The sequence below is a fragment of the Chanodichthys erythropterus genome, chromosome 7 (assembly GCF_024489055.1).
Source record: "Chanodichthys erythropterus isolate Z2021 chromosome 7, ASM2448905v1, whole genome shotgun sequence".
In the NCBI taxonomy this organism is placed as follows: Eukaryota; Metazoa; Chordata; class Actinopteri; order Cypriniformes; family Xenocyprididae; genus Chanodichthys; species Chanodichthys erythropterus.
Genome location: NC_090227.1, coordinates 27371735 through 27396270, shown reverse-complemented (window position 1 = coordinate 27396270; position 24536 = coordinate 27371735). Strand labels below are relative to the sequence as shown.

Sequence of the window (24536 nt, the reverse complement as noted above, 5' to 3'; positions counted from 1 at the left end):
CATGCGTCGGATTATGTGAGTATTGTTTACTGTTATATTGTTTACATTTGATTCTGAATGAGTTTGAGGCTGTGATCCATGACTAACCGCTAATGCTACACTGTTGGAGAGATTTATAAAGAATGAAGTTGTGTTTATGAATTATACAGACTGAAAGTGTTTAAAAATGAAAATAGCGACGGCTCTTGTCTCCGTGAATACAGTAAGAAACGATGGTAACTTTAACCACATTTAACAGTACATTAGCAACATGCTAACAAAACATTTAGAAAGACAATTTACAAATATCACTAAAAATATCATGTTATCATGGATCATGTCAGATTATCATGTTATTATTGCTCCATCTGCCATTTTTCGCTATTGTTCTTGCTTGCTTACCTAGTCTGTTGATTCACCTGTGCAGATCCAGACGTTACTGGCTGCCCTTGTCTAATGCCTTTCATAATGTTGGGAACATGGGCTGGCATATGCAAATATTGGGGGCGTACATATTAATGATCCCGACTGTTACGTAACAGTCGGTGTTACGTTGAGATTCGCCTGTTCTTCTGAGGTCTTTTAAACAAATGAGATTTATATAAAAAGGAGGAAACAATGGAGTTTGAGACTCACTGTATGTCATTTCCATGTACTGAACTCTTGTTATTTGACTATGCCAAGATAAATTCAATTTTTCATTCGAGGGCACCTTTAATGCATTTGTTTTGTCATCATCTGCTATATGCAAAGTAAACTATCAGATTGAAGGGTGATTCTCATAAAACTTTATTTTCTGCAAGTTTTTTTCAATGCAAATTTAGCTACCTTTCCAAAAAGGACACTTGAAGACTCCAAAAGGACACCAACTAACCAAATGATATAAGGAGTCTAAATAATAATTCATCATTTTATGCACACCGAAACACCCATGAAGAAAAAAAAAAAACACTGCAGAACAAAACTTTTCAGAATTCAGAATACAGTAGGCCTATGTGTACAGTGCAACAACAAAGAGCTTGTTTAGAGCTTTTTTGAGATGGTTTACATTTTAGATGTCAAGTTGCGCTACTGAGCAGAACCATATGGAGGTGCCAAAAAAAACAACAAAAAAAACAAAACCTAAACCACCCGCCTTGACCTGACTGCATATATACAGTACATGGATCCATTCAGAATTACTAAACACAGCATCATACACATGACAAATAAAAACATTGAACTGAATAAGTTTGTGTGGAAACAATGTACTGAATGTACAGAAATGTGTCCACGCATAAATAAGCTCAAGCTCAAATAAGCTCAAGCTTACATAAGCTCAAGCTTACTGTATGACTTCTTTACATGTCATTTGCTAAAACACATATTGTTCAAATGTTTGTGGTCAATAATTGTTTAAAATAAGTCCCTTATGTTTACCAAGGCTGAATTTATCTAATTAATATTATTACAATTGAAAAAAAACAACTTTTTTCTCTGTTAATACATTTTAAAATGTAATTTATTCCTGTGATGGCAAGGCTGAGATTTCAGCATCGTTACTCTAGTCATCAGTGTCACATGATCCTTCAGAAATCATTCTGATATGCTGATTTGATGCTCATGAAAAAAAAAAAAAAAAAAAAAAAAAAAAACAGTTGTGCTGCTTAATATTTTTGTAGAAACCATGATACTTTTTTCAGGATTCTTTGATGAATATAATGTTCAAAAGAACAGCATTTTTATTGGAAATTTAAATCTTTAAATTTAAAACAGTAAAAATGTCTCTATGTCACTTTTGATCAATATAATAAGTTGATTATGAAGATGAAAAGAAAAGAAAAAATCATTCTGCTACTAACCTTTTGGAGCAGTCTTCATGTCGGGAACTCCTATGACGCTTCAAAATGCTATCTAGGTAGGCAGCTCGCTAAAATTTAGAAAAGAGCTATTGAGACACACACACACAATAGGATATTTGTGTTTTTCCTTTTCTCAGACACTTTCAACCCACACACCATGAAACAAAACAATCGCTCGTCCGCCCACCATCGCCACACAAACACACACACACTGAATGCTGAGATTTAACCATCACCTCCCATCTGCAGCCACTAGATCACTTACAACTAATTAGCCGCCTCTCAAATTCACAGATCTGGAGTAAATATTTATCATGCCTCACAACAATAGATTATCATTTTAGCAATGGTGTATTTTCGGAACAGCAAAAGCGATTGACACTGAGAAGATATAGAAGTTTTCACCTTGGTTACATTCTTAACACACACACACACAACATAATACATTATGAAACAAAGTCATCGCTCATCCACCCACCATTAACACAGAGACACACACACACACACACACACACACATTGAACCGGCACCACAGAAAGAAAAGCTTGTGTATTTGCTGTTCTATGGAAGATTTATTGTCATGTAAACAGCAATGTGGGAAAGCATTGATGGCATCTCTGCACTCATATGATTCAAAATTTCACAACACTGTCCAAACTGCTGTACATTTATATAGCTGGAAAAAAGTTGTGGATAGAGGTGGTAAACCATAAGCAAATCTTGAGTCTGCAGTACACACAAATGACAAGACAGAAGCTCACCTTGTGCAAACTGTCCTGCTAAGAATCAAGTAATGTTATGGTACAAAAAAGTGCCTTGTATTACTTATTTCCCTCCAAGAAAAGAAAATTCTGATTTACAAATCTCGCCCTCCATTGACTACCATAGTAGGAAAAAAATACTATGATAGTCAATGGCGGGCGAGATCTGCTTGGTTACAAACATTCTTCCAAATATCTTCCTTTGTGTTCAACAGAACAAAACATTTTATACAGGTTTGGAACAACTTGAGGGTGAGTAAAAAAAGTGAACTATCCCTTTAAATAGTGAAATGATCACTTTGTATAATGAACAGAGCGATATTTAAGTCATTATTCACTCTCAAATCAAATGAAATTATTGATCAACTCATAGACACAAGAACCAATTAAGGTTTAATTTTCATTTGGACTCTGTATGCATGTAGTTGAGTTAAAAATACAAAAATGTATTTAAAAAGTCTTACATTTAATTTTATTAAACATACAGGTACTCTGGGTGAAAAAGAACCTTAGTAACTGGCAACCTTATGCATTTTTCTGCAAGGTTCTCTGACTTTCACTTTGCAAAATAATTTATTTTCATAACATTGTTGAGTCATTGGTCCAAGTCATTTTCTTTATTTAGTCAAGCAAGTCATAAATCCTTAAATGTGCAACTCAAGTAATGTAACTGTAGTCTCCCACCTCTGCTATCTACTCACGACACACCTCTTTATCGTTTCTTTCTGCTCTCCCTTTCTCTGTGAAGAAGCTCTTCAAACTGTCAAACTCAGCTGTGCGTGTGTCTGCGGATGTGTGTGTGTCCTTGACGGAGATGCTGTATCTGAATGGCGACTGTCAGTTGCATAGGTATGCACAGCAGAGATATGTTGTTTTTAAACCTTGAATTTTGGAAATGTCTCAGATGTCTCAGACTGACATGTTGTGGTACCTGAGAGTCAAGCGGATCATGCTCAGCGGTGATGTCACATTGCCAGTTCTCCATGTCTCTGTCAAAACAGAAAACAACATAACCATGGAGCTTAAAGTGTAACTAGCAAGCGTATATTACCTGAGAGAGAGACAGAAAGAGAGACCGTACAAGTTGCTACGATGAAAAAAATTAATCAATCGGAAGTAGGCTAAGGCTGCCGAGTTATCAAGCTCTGATGAAGGACATCTCATTTTAAAGGTTACCTATTATGCCCCTTTTTACAAGATGTAATATAAGTCCCAGGTGTCCCCAGAATGTGTCTGTGAAGTTTCAGCTCAAAATACCCCATAGATTTTTTATTATACCATATTTTAACTTCTTGTTTAGGGTGTGAGAAAAAAATTCACTGATTTGGTGTGTGTACATTTAAAGGTGCCCTAGATTCAAAAAATTGAATTTACCTTGGCATAGTTAAATAACAAGAGTTCAGTACATGGAAATGACATACAGTGAGTCTCAAACTCCATTGTTTCCTCCTTCTTATATAAATCCCATTTGTTTAAAAGACCTCTGAAGAACAGGTGAATCTCAGCGTAACACTGACTGTTACGTAACAGTCGGGGTACGCCCCCAATATTTGCATATGCCAGCCCATGTTCCCAACATTATGAAAGGCATTAGACAAGGGCAGCCAGTATTAACGTCTGGATCTGTGCAGAGCTGAATCAACAGACTAGGTAAGCAAGCAAGGACAATAGCGAAAAATGGCAGATGGATCAAAAATAACTGACATGATTCATGATAACATGATATTTTTAGTGATATTTGTAAATTGTCTTTCTAAATGTTTCGTTAGCATGTTGCTAATGTACTGTTAAATGTGGTTAAAGTTACCATCGTTTCTTACTGTATTCACGGATACAAGAGCCGTCGCTATTTTCATTATTAAACACTTGCAGTCTGTATAATTCATAAACACAACTTCAATCTTTATAAATCTCTCCAACAGTGTTGCATTAGCCGTTAGCCACGGAGCACAGCCTCAAACTCATTCAGAATCAAATGTAAACATAAAAATAAACACTGTACTTACGCGATTAGACATGCTGCAAAGATGTAAAGATCCATTTTGAGGGTTATATTAGCTGCTTGAACGTTTTTTATGTTGTTTAAGGCAAGCACGAGCTCTTGGGGTGTGGAGCACCAAATTTAAAGGGCCACAATCCCTGAATCGGCTCATTTGTAATTATGCCCCAAAATAGGCAGTTAAAAAAATGAATTAAAAAAAAATCTATGGGGTATTTTGAGCTGAAACTTCACAGACACATTCAGGGGACACCTTAGACTTACATTACATCTTTTTTTAAAAAAAGTTCTAGGGCACCTTTAAATGCAAATGAGCTCTTGCTCCCTGCCCCCAAGCTCTGATTCCAATTCAATGATGCATAAACTATGGAAGCCCGTTTCCGCCACAGCTGAGTAATAAAATATAATTCTGTAAGTCATAATAATGAGAATTTTTATCATAATAATGACTTAGTATCTCATTATATTGAGAAAGTTTCTCATAATAATGAATTAGTATGTCAGAATAATGAGAAAATTACTCATAATTATGACTTATTTTCTCGTAATAATGACTTGGTTTCTAATAATAATGAGAAACTTTCTCGTAATAATGACTTAACATCTCATAATAATGAGAAACTTTCTCGTAATAATGAGAAACATCTACGCATGCGCAGAGCAGCGGAGCAGTGACACGCTAGCGACATCCGCTGGTCAAATGCGAGAACTCCGCAACCATGGCACGTTTTGCATAAGTGTAATCTATAATATCATTAATTAAATAACATTATTGATAAATTATCAGTAGCCTATATGAGACGGGACAGTCTTCATTTGTAACATTCATTTGTATTTTTGTTTATGAACAAGCAGAAACACAGAGTGGCGATCCATGGATTTCAAACAGATACGTTAGAGGAATGATAAGACAGCACACACCTACCATCTCTGTTAAAGAACGCTTCACCTGGAAAGCTGTCTTTTGCATACATTCTAATGAATCATAAATATCTTAAAAGGTGTTTTTTGTAGGAATATCACTGGAATGAAGGTTTACGACTGGCCAAGTGCTTTAGGACCCGGTTTATATTTAGAAAAGCTTTCCAGCGCCTATGTCTAGGTTAACCTGCACATCAAAATAGCCGAAACTCATCCACGAAATACGTATTAACGTTTACACATAAACCCACACATTTTATGAATACGTTGCACACAATCTTAACGAATAAATGTCATATTCCTTCGTTAATCTGGTTTTGTAAGCCGTCGCGTTCATGCAGCAATTTCCACCGTTACCACGGAAACCACTTTGCGTTCGTGCGCATAGAAATGTTTTGAAGATATACTAATAATTTATAACTTATGTTATTTAATGATAGTATAGACTGCACTTTGTATATTACACTGACTTTAACGAAAACAGAAGTGCACGAAAGCAGAATGTATCATGTTTGCTGTTCTTGCATTTACAAGACTTTGACCAGCGAATGTGTTAGCGTGCCACGCCCTTCTGCTCCGCTGCTCTGCGCATGCGTAGAAGTTTCTCATTATTATGAGATACCAAGTCATTATTATGAGAAAGTTTCTCATTATTATGAGAAACTAAGTTATTATTACAAGAAAATAAGTCATAATTACGAGAAAGTTTCTCATTCTGACATACTAAGTCATTATTATAAAAAAAAAAACATTATCAATATAATGAGATACTAAGTCATAATTATGAGAAAGTTTCTCATTATTATGACTTACAGAATTATATTTTTTTTACTCAACTGTGGAGGAAACGGGCTTCCATAATGAACAATACAGGAGAAGCTCACACAGCAAATATAAATCTCTGTCCATGATACATCATCAGATCCCGTAGGTATGGCATATTTTGTGGATGTTTGCTAACATTCGTTCCTGAATGAGTTTGATAGCATGCTGTGCGGCTATCGTGGCTAAAGTTACACACTGTTGGAGAGACTCAATAAGAATGGACATGCATTTATGAATTATACAGACTTGGTTAAAAATTAAAATAATGACAAGGCTCTGGTCTCTGTGAAGACAGTAAGAAACAATGGTAACTTTAGCCACATTTAACAGCAATGTGTTAACGAAACATTCAGAAAGACAATTTGCAGTTGGTATCAATCCATCTTTGAGAATCAACTTCTTTGCAAATCCTGTTTTACTGACACTCATGTGCAAAGTAGACTGGTGTAAAATGACTTGCACATACTGGTATATGAATTTATCTGGACACATTGCCTTCATAAATAAAATGACTACTGCATATTCAGTGCCTCAGAGGCCAGGAGTTTATGGAGACTCGTATGTTTACTATAATAGGCATTAGAAGATCAGTGATAATGTTTACAGAGACATATCATGAGCTCAGGGATGGTCGTTTTTGAGTGCTGCTGTCCTGTAGAGTTTTGCTCCAACCCAACTCACCTTCCTTCACGTAGCTTTAGTAATCCCGAAGACATTAAGTTGTGTTTGATCAGGGTTGTAGCTAAACTGGACAGCTGCACCCCAGGACCAGTGTTACTGGTAACGTACACTGTTGTCACTTGTGAAAACAAAATGCCAGCACCGTGGGCAGAAACATACAGATTCAGGTGGTGGTAATATTATAATAAGATGCGAAATCTGAACGGCTTGTTTTTTCACATGCTTGCAGAGAAAGACTTACCAAAAAAAGTTACTGGGTTGTCCTTTTTTACATTTTCTGGTTTGGAAGATGCACCGGGGACCTGATTAGCATAGCACTTACACATGGAAAAAGTCAGATTTTGATGATATGACCCCCTTTAAAGGATCCTTAGAAGGCAGCCTTCGTTTTGCGCCCTTCATTCGGCTATTTTGAAGGATGCATCAAGTGTATTCTTCATGTCCTCCAATCACCCACAATCCTTTGCACACATTCCAAATCATGAAAAAGAATTATTAGAAAATGAATCGGGACTGAGCTCGCCCAACTTCACCAAGTAGTGCAAGACAAAAAAAAAAATAATTATTGTGGAGATGAAGGCATTATGATTTTTGTTTGTTTTGTTGTAAATTAATCACATAATGCTAAACTGTATGTAATTTAAACCACTGGGAGACCACAGATGGATGTCATTAACAGTTCTGCATTAATAGAAAGTCAGTTAATATAAAGCTCTTTAATATAAAATATTCTTCAAATTATAATTGTAATAGAGTTTTTGCACCATGACCATAAACATTTTTGATGCAGCCATGCACACTTACTAGACTGTCTCATTCTAGCGTTTAATGCTGGACTAGGACGGACACTGCCTCACTAGGATGCAGCCTTCTGACTGAGAAGTACCTTTAGGCACTGTCCCAAATGGAACCCTAATAAGCCCTCGTGATCTTCTTCCGAGTCCACACTTTGATGACGTAATGCCACTTTGACTGACGGCTAAGTCTTCTGCAGAACATCGAAGACGCATGTTGTCCGCACTTGTTGCCTACTGGCATAACCTGCAAAACGTTCATTGAATAATCCCCATGCACAGACAAGCAGAAATTAAAATTTAAAAAAAGGTTTTAATTTTTTTTTTTTTCCTTCAAACAAAATAAGTGCATGACACCTGCATTTGAACTACACTGATAGATAAAATTGATGATTTTATGCCTTAATGTGTCAAAACAACTGTTAACAACTTTGTGAATCCCCTACAGTGAAAGATCCCCTAGAGAAGAGAATTGCTCTTCTTACACAGGTTAAACTTATCTAGCTGGTCTTGTGCAATCTGTTCAGATCAATTGAGCTATTTTAAGGCACCGTCAGACTACAAGCCTGATTTGATTGATTTACTGCATCTGTGTCTAAAGCATCCCATGACAAAACATGCAAACATCTGTCAAGGATGCACAGAGATATTGTGATTGACACAGACAGACAGATAGACAGAGACGGACAGATACATATCCCATCAATCCATCAGATTGTCTCTGTGAAAGTATTTGTTCCACAAATGGTCTGTCCATATCCTTGGAGGCTCAGAGCAAGCTAATTAACTGCAATTAGTGTTTGTAACGGGTAATTATATTACAGTTATCCTGTTACCATATGTTGATTATTTAATTCAGGGGTGTGCTCGGCATCTGCCGCCAATGAGGGATGATTAGACATTATCGAGGTCGGCCGCCTGCCATCAAATCGTAGAATGAACAGATGAGCTACGAAAAAATGAACTATGGGCCACATAAGGTTAATATGATCCAGCGCACGTTGAAGTCCTTGAATACACCAAGATGTTTGTGGATTTCATTGCACCTCAGCTGCATGTGTGTGTGTGTGGGGGGGGGGGGGGGGGGGTCGGGGGGGGCATGGGTGTTGACATTGACGTTATCTTTGTGAATGATGAGGTTCATAACTTCTAACCTGTTTTCCTTATCTGATGAATCATCATCCAGCTGCAAGCTTTCAGAGACCCTCTGAGCAATTACACCATGCAGAGAAAACATACTGCAGGTTTGGCTGTAGCCAACTATTTGTGTGTTTACATATAATTAAAATGACAAAAGTAGTTAAATAACATGGTATTACTATTATTTTTAAAATGGAAAGAACGATAGAATGATCGATAAATAGTCAATATAGACGATTGATAGATAGATCAATCAATTGATATCCACAACTTCAAAATTCTCATTTTTTTTTCTCTTGCCACTATAGAAAAATAATCACTTGTACAAACAGTAGTGACAGTTTCACCATCATCCCTTGAGGGACATTTTCTTCTTGTCTTTTCTTTCGGTTCACAATATATCATTCTCCCCGAGGCCAAAACTCAAGACAGAAGCATCAGCTCCTCTGTGCTCATTTGCCCATGTCTTATTTTGCAATGTGCTGACCAAGGACGCTTCCTCCCAGAGCCCCGAGCTACACTACAGAGGTGTGTGGGAGACTTCATATGAGCGATAAAACCAATACCTAGCACATAAACCCTGACAAAAAACAGCCCGATTCCCTCTCAAACCCTTGATACGTTATCTGCTTGAAGTCGGATGGCATTGTGTAGTCATTTTGTTTAGAGATTTGATGATACTTTTCTTTGCCTGCTTCATGAGCCTGCAGCCGTTCACGTACTTTCTGATAATAACCAAAGACAGTCATAAAGGGAACTATCTGTTCTTGAGTTAATGTGTTTCATCCCACTTAATATGTGTGAATTAACTTTTCCCCCTCTTTGTCGTACTCTCTCTCTAGCTCCATTCTCTTCTGTCGGCTCGGAGAATCAAGTAAAATTTGACGCACATGGTGACGGAATGGGCCGCTACAACATCTTCAACTACCAGAGAGTGCCAGGCAGTGACAAGTTCACTTATGTCCAGGTCGGAGAGTGGGCGGAGATTCTTTCTCTAAACGAGGGCTTGATCGGCTGGCCAAGGGGAGCAGACGTGCCCACGTCTCAGTGCAGCGATCCTTGCGCTCCTAATGAGATGAAGAAGATGCAAGCGGGTGAATACTGCTGCTGGATTTGCACTCCCTGCGAGCCCTATGAATACCTGCCAGATGAGTTCACATGCATGCCCTGCGCATCTGGCCAGTGGCCCCGTCCTGACCTGACCAGATGCTACGACCTTCCTGAGGACTACATCATGTGGGAGGATGCTTGGGCCATCGGGCCCATCTCAATTGCATGCGTTGGCTTCATCTGTACCTTAATGGTCTTCATCGTTTTCATTCGACACAACGACACACCGCTGGTCAAAGCATCCGGTCGTGAGCTGTGCTACATCCTGCTGCTTGGTGTCTTCATGTCGTACGTCATGACTTTCATATTCATCGCAAAACCGTCACCTATCGTGTGCACGCTGAGGCGGTTAGGCCTTGGTACCTCGTTTGCAGTGTGCTACTCTGCCTTGCTCACGAAGACCAATCGCATTGCTCGCATCTTCAGCGGCGTGAAGGAGGGCGGGGCTCAGCGACCGCGCTTCATCAGTCCCAGCTCACAGGTGTTCATCTGTCTGTCATTGATCTCAGTGCAGCTCTTGTTAGTTTCCATCTGGCTACTGCTGGAAGTTCCCGGTACACGGAGATTCACCACACCGGAGAAACGTCAGACTGTCATTTTGAAGTGTAACGTAAGGGACTCTAGCATGCTGCTCTCGCTAAGCTACAACGTCGTTCTGGTGGTCCTCTGCACAGTCTATGCCTTCAAGACCCGCAAATGTCCAGAGAACTTCAATGAGGCCAAGTTCATCGGATTCACCATGTACACCACCTGCATCATCTGGCTGGCCTTCCTGCCCATCTTCTACGTCACCTCCAGTGACTACAGGGTATGTCTGACACTAAAATTCTGTAAGATTCAAATGAACTGAATTAGATATAATTGCAATAAGTCTGACTTTTAAAGGGATGTCACCCAAAGTTTTAAATTCTGTCACAATTTACTCACGTTGTTCCAAAACTGTATGACTCTACGAAACACAAAAGAAGTTATTTTGAAAAATTCCAGTTTTTATTTTTGTCCATACAATGAAAGACAGTGGCCTCCAAGGTTGTTTAGACCACAACATCAAAGTATCTTATCTGTTCTGCAATGAAACAACGACAGAATTTTAATTTTCAGGTGAACTTTCCCTAGAAAAGTAAGGTTTGTCAAGACAAAGCTTGAATGATAACTTGAGAAAGCCTTACAGAATGATAACTTACTTGAATGATAACTTGAGAAAGTCTTCAGCCTTACAGAGAGATCTATAAGATTAGAAATAAGATTTAGATGACTTGACTTTAAATATAGTGCTCATTTAATGCTAAAATATGGCCTAATTTTTAATGATTTATTGTTTTAAAAAAAGTGTAAAAATTTAATAATCAATAAAGACTGTAAAAATCTGTACTTAAAACTATAAACTGATTCTCTGTTCTCTCTCTCTCTCTCTCTCTATATATATATATATATATATATACACACACACACACACACACTGATCAGGCATAACATTATGACCATCTTCCTAATATTGTGTTGGTCCCCAAAACAGCTGCCAAAACAGCCCTGACCTGTCGAGGCATGGATTCCACTAGACCCCTGAAGGTGTGCTGTGGTATCTGGCACCAAGATGTTAGCAGCGGATCATTTAGGTCCTGTAAGTTGCGAGGTGGGGCCTCCATGGATCGGACTTGTTTGTTCAGCACATCCCACACATGCTCGATTGGATTGAGATCTGGGGAATTTGGAGACCAAGTCAACACCTCAAACTTCTTGTTGTGCTTCTCAAACCATTCCTGAACCATTTTTGTTTTGTGGCAGGACGCATTATCCTGCTGAAAGAGGCCACAGCCACCAGGGAATACCGTTTCCATGAAAGGGTGTACATGGTGTGCAACAATGCTTAGGTAGTTAGTACGTGTCAAAGTAACATCCACATGGATGGCAGGACCCAAGGTTTCCCAGCAGAACATTGCCCAAAGCATCACACTGCCTCCGGCAGCTTGCCTTCTTCCCATAGTGCATCCAGGTGCCATGTGTTCCCCAGTTAAGCAATGCACACGCACTCGGCCATCCACGTGATGCAAAAGAAAATGTGATTCATCAGACCAGGCCACCTTCTTCCATTGCTCCATGGTCCAGTTCTGATGCTCACGTGCCCACTGTTGGCACTTTCGGCGGTGGACAGGGGTCAGCATGGGCACCCTGACTGGTCTATGCAGCCCCATACGCAACAAACTGCGATGCACTGTGTATTCTGACACCTTTCTATAAGAACCAGCATTAACTTCTTGAGTAATTTGAGCTACAGTAGCTCATCTCTTGGATTGGACCACACGGGCCGGCCTTCACTTCTCAAGTGCAACAATGAGCCTTTTTTGACCCTGTCGCCGGTTCACCACTGTTCCTTCCATGGACCACTTTTGATAGATACTGACCACTGCAGACCGGGAACACCCCACAAGAGCTGCAGTTTTGGAGATGCTCTGACCCAGTCGTCTAGCCATCACAATTTGGCCCTTGTCAAACTCGCTCAAATCCTTACGCTTGCCCACTTCACCTGTCAGTGATCATAATGTTATGCTTTATCGGTATATATTTATTTACACACTACGAATTCAAATTGAATTCAAATCATACTATGAATTCAAATTGAATAATTCCATTCAATTGGCCTGTAGCATATGACAAATCTAATTCTTGGAATTATTAAAAAATAACTATTCATGTTAATGATTATATTAATAAAACCACCCACAACAACATGCCACTGGGGAACATCTGCCCCAATTCTGAGGGTGGGGGACATCTTTCTTTAACTTTTCACTTTTCATCCATATTTGTTACAGTACAAATCTAAATGAATTCAACTTCCTTTGGGGTCTGGCCAAATCAATTAAAAATCCAACTCATGAATTTAAAAGTAACCAATTCTTAACTGTATTATGCCCAGTCCTGTCTGACATAAGCAGAAACACTGCTCAAATCAAATTAAAGTACCTGAAGCTAACTGAACACAGCTAGATTTAATCTACTTTAGTGAGAATGAATCAAACTGATCTGAGCTGAAAAGCGGAACCAGAAAAAATCCATTAACATGCAAAACAGACAATGTTGTCTTGTATCCATGCTTGTGGGACTGCAAGACGCCTGCTGTTCGGATAGCTGTTACGTGTATTCAGAATTACACCAAGTAAGCAGAACTGTCAGATAGAAATCTGTTGACAAATTTAAATCTTCAGCAAACATATACCCAGAAACAGAAAACTTCTCAATAGCTCACTGATGCAACAAATATATAACATCGAGTGATGCACTGTGACAGTGCCTAAGTGTGTCTATAACCGAGCCTGTCATTCACCACACCAAGTGAATCCAAAGGAAACTTGAAATACCCAAACAGCATTGCCGTAGATGGCCTGCTGACACAAGGAGGAATTCTTGCAGGGAGCTGGACAAAAATGGGTCTTACTAGGCCACAGTCAATGAAGTGCGAAGAGAGGCTCTTTACTCAAGAGACACGGCCCTCAGAGACTGCTTGCCCACAATGCTGATGCCTATGGAAACGCAGGATAGTTAAAAGAAACAGAAATCCGAGTGCAAATGCATGCAGCCGTGAGATCAGAGCTACCAACCGACCGAGTAGAACATAACAGAATAAGGACAGCTTTGTAGATGGCTCACACTGATTACACTGCAGAAAATATGAGCAAGACTAATAGAACAGCTAATCGGTTTGCGTATTTTTAGCAGGACATGAACATACGTGAATAGGGAACTTATTTAAACCCGCTGATAAGTCATATTGAGATAAAGGACTAACTGAAACAGATCATACTGTTCATTTAGCTCTCTGTGAAATCATTCCTTAAGCGGAACAGCGCTGTGTTCCCCTGGGGTTGAGAGATCCCTGTTCAGTTTAGTGTAATATCCATCCTCCTATCCCTTCACTCACAGCGGTGCACCTTGACGGGGGATTGCGGGGAACAACACGAAGATCTAAAACTGGAGTGAGGAAAATTATCTTGCTAATGGGAGACATTCAACTACTTCTAATCAAATGCTATTTACGCAGCACTTTGCTAAATGTCACTGTTATTATACCCCTGTGCTCTACCTCTTTATTAACCAAGGGTTTCTTGATAGTCACAGATAATAGCTTCTGATTATCAGAATAAATGGGAGTCACAATAGAGACAATGATGGGTGAAAAATGAATTGTGTTTGTCCTCTGTCTTTCAGGTCCAAACCACAACCATGTGTATATCTGTCAGTCTGAGCGGATTTGTGGTGCTGGGCTGCATGTTTGCCCCCAAAGTCCACATCATCATGTTCCAGCCTCAGAAGAACGTCACCAGTCATCGGTTAAACATGAACCGGTTCAGTGTAAGCGGGCCGGCCACTAGCTACGCATCCCATGGTGAGATCTACACACAAACAAACATATACTGTAAATTAGATATAAACATTTGAACACTGACTTTTTGTATTACTTTGTCACATTTGTGCCATGGGCAAAAAAATAAATAAATACAGCAGATTGACCCTTCGCCGGGAGTTTGACTGACACGCAATCTAACCAATCATAACGTCGGTGGACCTGAACTTGAAAAATGGTGTGTACTGACGTCTTTCCGCGGATGAAACAACATACCTTCTGATGTTCATTCATATTTATTTGATACTATAAATTAACTAGTAGGAAGAGATGATCGATTCAGGAGTCGCTTGAACTGAGGCGCTAAACCGATCTGTCACGACACATTAATGAGCCACAAAACGGTATTTATTGTTTAAATTTCTTTAAAAATTACAAAATTTGAGACTTTGTTTCATATCAAAAGTAACCTGCTCTGTCTTGTCTCTTGGCTCTTTGCCCCGCAATGAGTGAGAATATGATGCGTGACGTGAGCGTGGCATGGCTTGTCGGACATAGAAACAGTAACTAAAGAGGGCAGGTTCTTACGAACAGTCAATTGTGTGACTTACTGAGGAGAGATCTTCTATTTATTGATCTCCATACTTTTCTTTTTTACCTCCAGAATCTCTTATTGGAATTTTAGTAAAATAATTTAACAAACTGAATCAATAAATAAAATATGTATAAATCTATTCAGAGAAAAATCAATAAATAAATAAATCAAAATTCTGTACACTACTATCATCAGTTGTCTTATCACTTTTTCGTAATGATTTCCCAGAGTAACTGTTTATTATTTATTCCTGCTTATTACTGTTCTAAGCAATGAGACTTGGTTTCCACTTAGCAACTACCTGGGAAACCCTACTAATGTTCTTTAAACAGGGTCAAGAGAAAGAACTGGGGCAAAAAAGTAATAAAAAAAAGTACTGGATATTGAAAGTGTTGATGCTAAATAAATAAAGTCAGTCTAGGAAGAAAATGTTGCTAATTTATAAAGTAGTTAATTTCTGACACTGGCTTAAACACACTTAGAAATATAGATATATATACATAGATGCCTCATTTGCAGCTGTTTCTATGGGTCGCTATACGTAAGCTGTCCGCCATATTTGAATGGTCAAAGTCGGTCTGTAAACATTCGAGAGGAAGTTGAACTGTAGTTAGACACATATGAATATCTATATCTGCAATAGACTTCAGCAGATGATTTTGCTAAACTAACATAATACAATATAATGGCGTCAGCTTACATGACATTTAAAAGATACCATAGTTTAAAAACCTGTAATATTGAGTTAATACATATAAAAACATAAACCAACACATTCTCACCTGTAAAAGGTTATCCCATTTATTTGGGAATTTTAATCTTGGCGGATGATATTGTTGATTTTATCATGATTATGGAATTATGTGTCTAATGTGATAATATATAACATACACAAGCATGCAAAATTGCAACCATGATGGCATGACCCACAAAAAAAAAAGAAAAAAAAACAGAAACGGCATAAATGAAGAAAAATGCTGCAAAGCACTTTATTTGTGCTCTAAATAAAAGTGACGCACAAGGCCAACTGGTTGTCAATGTTGAACTTTCTGCAATGCTTACACAGGCAGTTTGTAGTGATTACAGCCCTTTGATATGCCAATTTACACTGAGGATTTTAATGTCAGCATTGTCACACAGAGCAGTTGTGTAAGAGCCCAGAGGAAAGATGCGGTAGGGAACGGCCGTTCTGCCGCTGATGGTGGATAATAAGCCCATGTGTGTACAGACAACAGCTTCTGCTCTAATGCATTATTCACAAGCACAAAAACAGATCAGGTAAACAGTTTCATCTTTATTTACATTTCATTCGTCTAATAAATAACATGACAGACACTGCAAAGAAGAGAAGACACAGTGCAGAGCAAAGATCACACACAGTCACGCACTACGAGGGAAAAGAGGGGGAGGGAGGTGATGAGAGGAGAATCAAATGGCGGAAAAGTTGTCGGTAAACTTTGTGAAAAGTTTGTGCTGTCTTTTGAAGTTGGCCATCAGTGGCTGACTGTGTTCAGAGCTGCATTCTAATATACAGTACTATCACTTTTGCTGCGGTATATAGCATGCATGATACACAGTATGTATATTTCTATTATGCATGGAATACCTTGATAAATGATGGCCTACTTACCCTATGTCAAAATGTGTAGTATATAACAGATTAATAAATAAATGGTAACACTTTACTATAAGGTCTCATTTGTTAATATTAGATAATGTATTAACGAACATATACTAACAATGAGCAATACATTTGTTACAGTATTTCTTAATCTTCGTTAATGTTAATAAAAATCCAGCAGTTCGTTGTTTGTTCATGTTAGTTCACAGTGCATTAACTAATGCTAACAAACACATTTGATTTTTATAATGTATTAGTAGATGTTGAAATGAACATGAACTAATATTAATAAATGCTGCAGAAGTGTTGTTAATTCTTAGTGCATGTTAACTAAAGTAGTTAACTAATGTCAACTAATGAAACCTTATTGTAAAGTGTTATCAAATTTAAAAAAAAAAAAAAATGTAAAAGAAATGGATAATCACAAAAATATGCATTACTGCATGGTTACGTAATATATAAAACATTTTTGGATTGAATTTAAGTAACACTTTATTTTAAAGTAGCGTAGTTTCATATTACTACATGGACTTACTATGGTAATAACAGTAAATTATGCATAATTACAACTAACCTTTAACCAAACCCTAGTTGTTAAGACATAGTTAAATTTGTTACCTGAATTCAAACTGAATGAATAAATTAAATTTAAATTAACTTAACTTGTATAAGTTGGGTTTATTCTAATGATTGACTAAACCAACACTAAAATATCAAGTGAATATAACTCAATGTAAATGCATTTACAGTACTCATACTTATTGGTTTTAAAACTTAAATGGTATACTCTAATCAGTTTCCTCAAATGGTTTGAGTTACTGTAACTTATCAGTTTTACATTGTAACCGAAACTCTATAGTAAGTACATGTAGTTAACTAATATTACTCAGTACTTATTTTAGTAATTACAATGTAACTACTTCACCTTAAAATAAAGTGTAACCTGAATTTCTTGACAATATAACTAGATTATGATATATTATACAGTAGTGGCCAAAAATGATGTCCGGCCTAGGAAAATTGGCATCTTCACCCTTTATTCAAAGACTATAAAATTGTTAAAGATTTTGTATGCATAGTTATGCTTGGAGTCAATTGTTATTCGTTAAATTTTGGCCAGGCTATCATAGAAAGAAATCATGAACACATGCAAAACAAGAGAGAACAAAAAAATACTAATAACTGATGATGTTGTCGTCAATGTTATGGAGCTAGAAATATGACAAAATGATCTGAATTTGAATTGTGTAGATTTGAATTATTGACAGAATTGTATATTAAGTGCCATTTTATATAGATTTGAATTTGAATTTTTTAAACTTGAATCCTGGACATTTGAAATTGAACATTTTTATGGCATAATTTTCTACATATGTACTTTTTGTTCTGAAAACTGCAAATATTCACTTCTTAAAAATACAGCTTCAAGTTTCAACATGAATAACAAATTCAAAACACCAAATTCAATATTCTAAAATTCAAAACTCAGAAATTCAGATCGTACTGAAAGTAGGTCAGAGGTCCAGCTTCCGGGTTCCACAGGGAAGAGTAGAGGATCTTGGAAAAGTCAAACATTGCATTTTGGCCAATTACAGAGCAGCAATAATTCTGAGCATGCAAGACATTTATCTCTGGGGGTCTCTGCTACGCCTATTTGTTTTAGTATAAAGTATGTTTATTATATTTAGAAGTGATTAGCATGCTTAACAGTCAGACATAACTCTATAATTACTATATTTCTGCTGCATTCTGTTATTGAAGTTGGATGTTAAGCTATTTCACTCGCTGGCGTTTTCAGCTCAAGAACGTCACAAATGATCATTCAGATATTCAGCCGCGATTACATGATTTATTTCCGCTCAATATCATGCAAATTGAAGGCTTATTAAGGCATTTAAAAGCTAATTGACACTCCAAACTCCAACAAACACCACAAACACAATTGGATGAATGTCGTTTTCATGAAGACAGTGTCATGCCCCGTTAAATAAATAAATAATAATAATTTAAAAAGCAGGGAGACATTGAACCAACAATGACCCATTTTAAGACTGCACATGGTAAAATTATTTGCTTCACTTGTGGAGTTGTCAGATCAGCCAGGCTCTATTGGTTATCTCTGCTCACTTCAGACGGTGCAGCTGGTCCCATCAGGATAATGTCAGGTTTTTATGCAGCCTATTTTTTTGGGGGAGGGGATAACTTAACATCATTTGTATTGTGGGATGAACACAGGCCCAGACTGGCCATCGGAAACTCAGGGAGAAATCCCGCTGGTCGGGAGACTGATTTGGTCCGCTGCCCAGCTCACTTTCATTTATTTAGCCCATTTAGAATCTTTGTTATTATTTTTATTATTACTATTATTATTACCTACCTACCCAATGTGCACAAGTGATTTCTGAATTTGGCATTCAGTTTAGCCTACGCTATCATCTCTGGCGAACGACTTCTGCATGGAAAAGAAAAACTGTACATGAAGACGCAGTGAATAGGTGGTGTTTCCTGATGGATCTTCACTCTAAGATGTGCATCTCTGTGTCAGATAAATTTCATTTTAGACAATAATGTTCCTTCTCCGTCCATACGACATATGCACATATTGAATGAGTAATGTTTTTCTAGCATATTTACTTGAACTTTGCTAGTAGGCTATATGGTTTAACCTATTTCAGAGGTGGCAAAATGTAGAATTTAAAATGGACTGAGTAAAGCTCTCTTGATTGCAACCTCTACTTATCATTGTGTAAACACATTATGGCCTATAACTTTTGGTATAATGTTAAAAAATGTTATGTGGGCTATTTTAGTTGCCATTTGCTATATAGGTAATAGGCCTACTATATATATTATATATAAATATATAAAGCAAGTAAATATAGAAAAAAAAAGACTATATAATTATAGTAATAGGCTATAAATATATATATAGCCTAAAATTGTAAAATAAAGCACTAACTATAGCGGCATTTATTATAAACAACATATAGCCTAAATGCAACGCCAAAACAAATTTATTTAAAAGTGAAACAAATGGCGTTGGGCTTTCTCTCATTCAGCACTAATCCAAATGTTTCTATATTTTATAACTTAGTAAACAAGTTTTTGTACGACACTCTTGTTCAGTGTCCTCGAAAAATAGCATTCTTCACGTGAGCAAAAATGTGCTTGGCATTACACCACAGTGAGGCAGTGGTCACGCTGAACTCAAGCAGTGTAATTTTTGTAGGCTATATTTGGTCGACTGCATTTTATTTTGATGAACAGGCTGTGATGTCAATTTAACACTGATAACCTGTTGTGAGTAGGCTACTGTACAGGCGTGAGGCGCCAGCGCGATCACTTGGATTTTTTCCTTAAACAGCAGAAGGCCGTCATTTATGGTCATACAGATAACACATCATCATTGGAAACTTTATAGCGTGCATCTAATACTTACAAATAAAAACAAAACATTGTGCTTTTGTAAAATAAAGAAAATAAACAGGATGTGCTTTCTATCATTTCCGTGAACAGGTGTGGAGTGCAAAAATTAACCAAAAATTCAGCACAGCCTATACTATGCAGTTTTTTTCTTTTGTTAATCTGTTAATAAATTTGAGTAACATAGCCTATGTTTCGTTTAGACCTATTCTTTTTACAGGCTATAATTTAGTCTGTTTTTCTCTGTTCACAGAAGTGCAGCAGCTGCGATGTGACCATGAACATACTACCATGGTACAATTTGCCTACAATTTGCATGATATTGAGCAGAAATAAATCACGTAATTGCGCCTGCTATGTTACACATATCTGAATGATCATTTGTGATGTTCTTGAGCTGAAAACGCCAGGAGTGAAATAGCCTAACATCCAACTTCGATAACAGAATGCAGCAGAAATATAGTAATTATAGAGTTACGTGTGACTGTTACACATGCTAATCACTTCCATACTAAATATACTTTATACTAAAACAAATAGGCATAGCAGAGACCCCCAGAGATAAATTCTCGCATGCTCAGAATTATTGCTGCTCTGTAATTGGCCAAAATGCTACGTTCGACTTTTCAGAGACCTTCTACTCTTCCTTGTGGAACCCGGAAGCTGGACCTCTGACCTACTTTCAGTACGATCTGAATTTCTGCATTTTGAATTTTAGAATATTGAATTTGGTGTTTTGAATTTGTTATTCGTGTTGAAACTTGAAGCTGTATTTTTTAAGAAGTGAATATTTGCAGTCTAAGAATGCAGAACAAAAAAATACACTGTTTGTAGAAAAAAATTTCTATTTCAAATGTCCAGGATTCAAGTTTAAAAAATTAAAATTAAAATCTATACAAAATGGCACTTAAATGTTGAATTCTGTTAAATGACATTTGTCAATAATTCAAATTTACACAATTCAAATTCAGATAATTTTGTCATATTTCTAGCTGTATACTTTTCCTGTAAGTTTTTTTTTTACGTAGTAAAATAAAACATATAGCTGTATTTTGCCATTTTTGCCAAATAATTTTGACTGATAAATACCTTAACCAAGTTTAGTGTTTTGTTCTTCCTTCATATTTAAAATATTTAATAAATATATCAAATATTTTTCTCATATTTTGATGGTTTAATCGAACTTGTAGGGTCATTAAAAACAAATATCCCCACCGGACATCACTTTTAAACCACTACTATAAAATTACTTCATATGTCCCAGCACTTTTACTTCCCTTTTTCCACACATTCTTTGCATTTGTCTAATTCTCCTTTCGCTCTTTCTTTCTTAAGCATCCGTGAGTGCCCAGTACGTTCCGACGGTGTGCAACGGAAGAGAGATTGTTGACTCCACCACTTCCTCTCTGTGACCCCGCCCCCTCCTCCAGACTCCTGCTCCTTAGCGACTGTTAGCCAATCAGCACACATTGTGCTCTGCCCAAGAACTAGGTCTGCCTACAGTGTGTAGAAAGTGTGTATGATTATGATTATTATTAAATTATTTTTAGGGCTCGTTGTAAATATTAACTGACATTGTTGTAGAGAAACAAAAGAACAAAAAAAAAAATCCTTTATAGAGAGATTTTGGAAACTTTTGTTTTGATAGCTTTATTATGTATGTTGTAAACGGCCATGATGTGATGATGTAAAACTCAAACAAGTTTTTGATTGGGCCACAGTAGAGACTGACAGACATGGCTCCGCCTGCAATACTGGACACAATTTGTGGTCGTTTTCTTTTGTAGGCCTCATTGTAATAATCTAAACTGTATGTATTTCTATGTTGTACATTTTGTACAGAATCTTAACCGATGGTTTTAACAGCACACGTCGACAGTATTAGAGTCTACGCTGGTCATGAGGTCCAGAGCAGGAAAACCATCGAGTGAGCGCTCGCACCTCAAACTTCACGTCGTCTCATTACAGGCAGTGGCTTGATGCCAGAGGTTACAACACCATTTTAGTAAACTGTCATGACATCTGAAAACATATTACATTAACTGCATCTCATAAGCATTATGTTGAGATGGCAGTGATGCGTGTTAATGTTGCAGCACAGATACGCAGTGTTTCGAGATGTTATATAAGTTTACATTGCCTGTGACGAGTAGCCTTCAGGGACGGAAAGTCTGGAAGATGAGCATGTGAGGTACTGTGAATCTTACAATGTTGACACACACCTCTTTTCCACCATCATGGTGCTGTTGCCAATTTGCAGAAGAAAAAAAAAACAGGTCCACATCTGCCCCTTAAACAGTGACAAACCAGGAAACCTGTCAGAGGGCAAAAAATAGGCTAATGTCCTCTCCAAAAATAGTTTTGAAAACCACAAAAACTTAAACTGACAATATTTTTATATATTTTAAAAAAATATATACATATTTGCAATATACATTTATATGTGTCTCTTATGCTCTCCATGGCTGCATTTATTTGATCAAATACATATAAAAACAGCAATATTGTAAAATTATAATAATTTAAAAGAACTGATTTAAATGTTATTTATTCGTGTATTAATTTTCAGCATCATTACTTTAGTCTTCAGTGTCACATGATCCTTCTGAAATCATGCTGATTTGCTGCTCAAGACATTTCTTATTATTATTAATGCTGAACACAGTTGTGCTGCTTTATATTTTTGTGTACCCCAACTCTGGCACCGGCACCATTTCAGTGGAAAAATGGATAATCAGTCACATTTTTGATGTGGGAAATGCTTTGTGATGCAGTGAATGTAAAATGTATTCTGTTGTTCAAAATCGGCTTGTTGTGCCTTATCATTTGTCCTATAGTTTTAATACGAGAGGTTCCTCAAAACCTTTTGGCGGGAGGGGACCGGGCCATTTTTTTTACAGACATCTTTTTTTACATTTCAGAAGTTTTATACATTTCTGTTTTTCTGTTGGTTTGTTTGGAAGAGAGAGGGACACTCGGGTTCTTCGACAAGCTGACGATTTATAGAGAGCTAAAATATTAAACGTTTGTTTTTAGCTTGCGGCCATCGCTTGGCCTCAAGGGATTCTGTACAATATCACGTTACCTAATGCAAGTTACAAACTGTATCATGTAATTTAAGGATCATCCATTCTTGGCCCGTCATGAAGAGATATAGTAAACAAACATGTAACAGTAACCTAGAAATGCTAAAGCTCTCAACATCCATAATTCATCAGCATGGCAGCAAAGGAAATCATTTGTGTGTCAGTTAACAGTACCAGGAGGTGAACATGCACAGCAGGAGTGATAAAATCAGATAACAGAAAAAACATAACCAATCAATGACAGATTTAGTCTTCCGATGTTGACGGATTTGCTTAAAGAAACACAAGAGATGTATTACAACTATACACACATACAATCAAAATGCAGCCAAGCCCGTACTATATTCTTCCTCAGTTTTTCCCCCTTTTTACCCACTAATTAGTGATTACTACTGCTGAAAAGAAGGGTTAGGAATTTCAACAAACTCCTAATCCTAAGTAATGCCGTTACGTAATTAAAATAAATAATTTGTGCCTGGCAAATGATTAAATCTTGTAAACATCCACTGGACTAACATTGAAGTAGGAATTAAAGCCATATCTATGGATTAGAATAGATATGGACAACCCAGAGAGCAAAGCATTGGAAACCAGCCAAAACACCATAGTAACATAGTAAACAACTCTCAGGCCACCTTAGCAACTGCATAGCAATGCCCTGGAATCTGATCAGAACATCCAAGCAACTGCAGAGTAGTGTTAAAAACCACTCAGAACACCCTAGCAACTGCACAGTAACATGAGAAAAACACTCAGAAGACCCAGGCAACTGCATAGCAACATACTAAAAGACACTTAGAACACCTTAGCAACTGCATAGCAACACCATGGAAACCACCTACAACACCCTAGCAACACCCTAGTACAATGACATAATAAAAAACGCACAGAACACCCTAAAACCTGCATAGTAAGTAACATGCTAAAAACCACTCAGAACACCTGAGTAACTGCATAGCAACACCCTGGAAACCACTCACAACACCCTAGCAACACCCTAGTACAATGACATTATAAAAATGCACAGAACACCCTAAAATCTGCATAGTAAGTAACATGCTAAAAACCACTTAGAACACCTTAGCAACATGCATAGAAACACCCTGGAAACCACCTACAACACCCTAGCACAATGACAGTATAAAAAAAAACACCCAGAACACCCTAGAACCTGCATAATAAGTAACATGCTAAAAACCACTTAGAACACCTTAGCAACTGCATAGCAACACTCTATGGAAACCACCTACAATACCCTAGCACAATGACATTATAAAAAAAAACACCCAGAACACCCTAGAACCTACATAATGACATGCTAAAAAACACTTAGAACACCTTAGTAACTGCATAGCAACACTCAATGGAAACCGCCTACAACACCCTAGAACAATGACATTATAAAAAACATCCAGAAC

General features: G+C 37.3%; 2 protein-coding genes across 12 annotated transcripts in view; one reads left to right on the top strand and one right to left on the bottom strand.

Annotated features, from left to right (window-relative positions):
- grm3 (glutamate receptor, metabotropic 3) overlaps positions 1 to 21754 on the top strand; it is a 31943-nt gene extending 10189 nt beyond the window's left edge. Inside the window, exons 3-5 of the mRNA XM_067390029.1 lie at positions 9784 to 10859; positions 14258 to 14435; positions 21368 to 21754. Of these exons, the coding sequence (XP_067246130.1) occupies positions 9784 to 10859; positions 14258 to 14435; positions 21368 to 21444 (1331 nt within the window). The 3' untranslated portion in view covers positions 21445 to 21754. The remainder of the gene's footprint in view (positions 1 to 9783; positions 10860 to 14257; positions 14436 to 21367) is intronic.
- The window catches only part of elapor2a (endosome-lysosome associated apoptosis and autophagy regulator family member 2a), a 197039-nt gene that overhangs the window by 136009 nt on the left and 36494 nt on the right, over positions 1 to 24536 (bottom strand). For 6 of the 11 annotated variants that reach the window (XR_010895502.1, XR_010895503.1, XR_010895504.1 and 3 more), the window contains 2 exons: positions 3513 to 3570; positions 1821 to 1888 (listed from right to left, as the gene is read on the bottom strand). The exons of 1 other annotated variant lie outside the window; for it this stretch is intronic. The gene's annotated coding sequence lies outside the window, so the exon portion shown is untranslated. Of the gene's footprint in view, positions 1 to 1820; positions 1889 to 3512; positions 3571 to 10797; positions 10880 to 10978; positions 14443 to 24536 lie in introns of those variants that run through there. 4 more of the 11 variants (XR_010895508.1, XR_010895507.1, XR_010895510.1 and 1 more) reach the window with 4 other exon arrangements.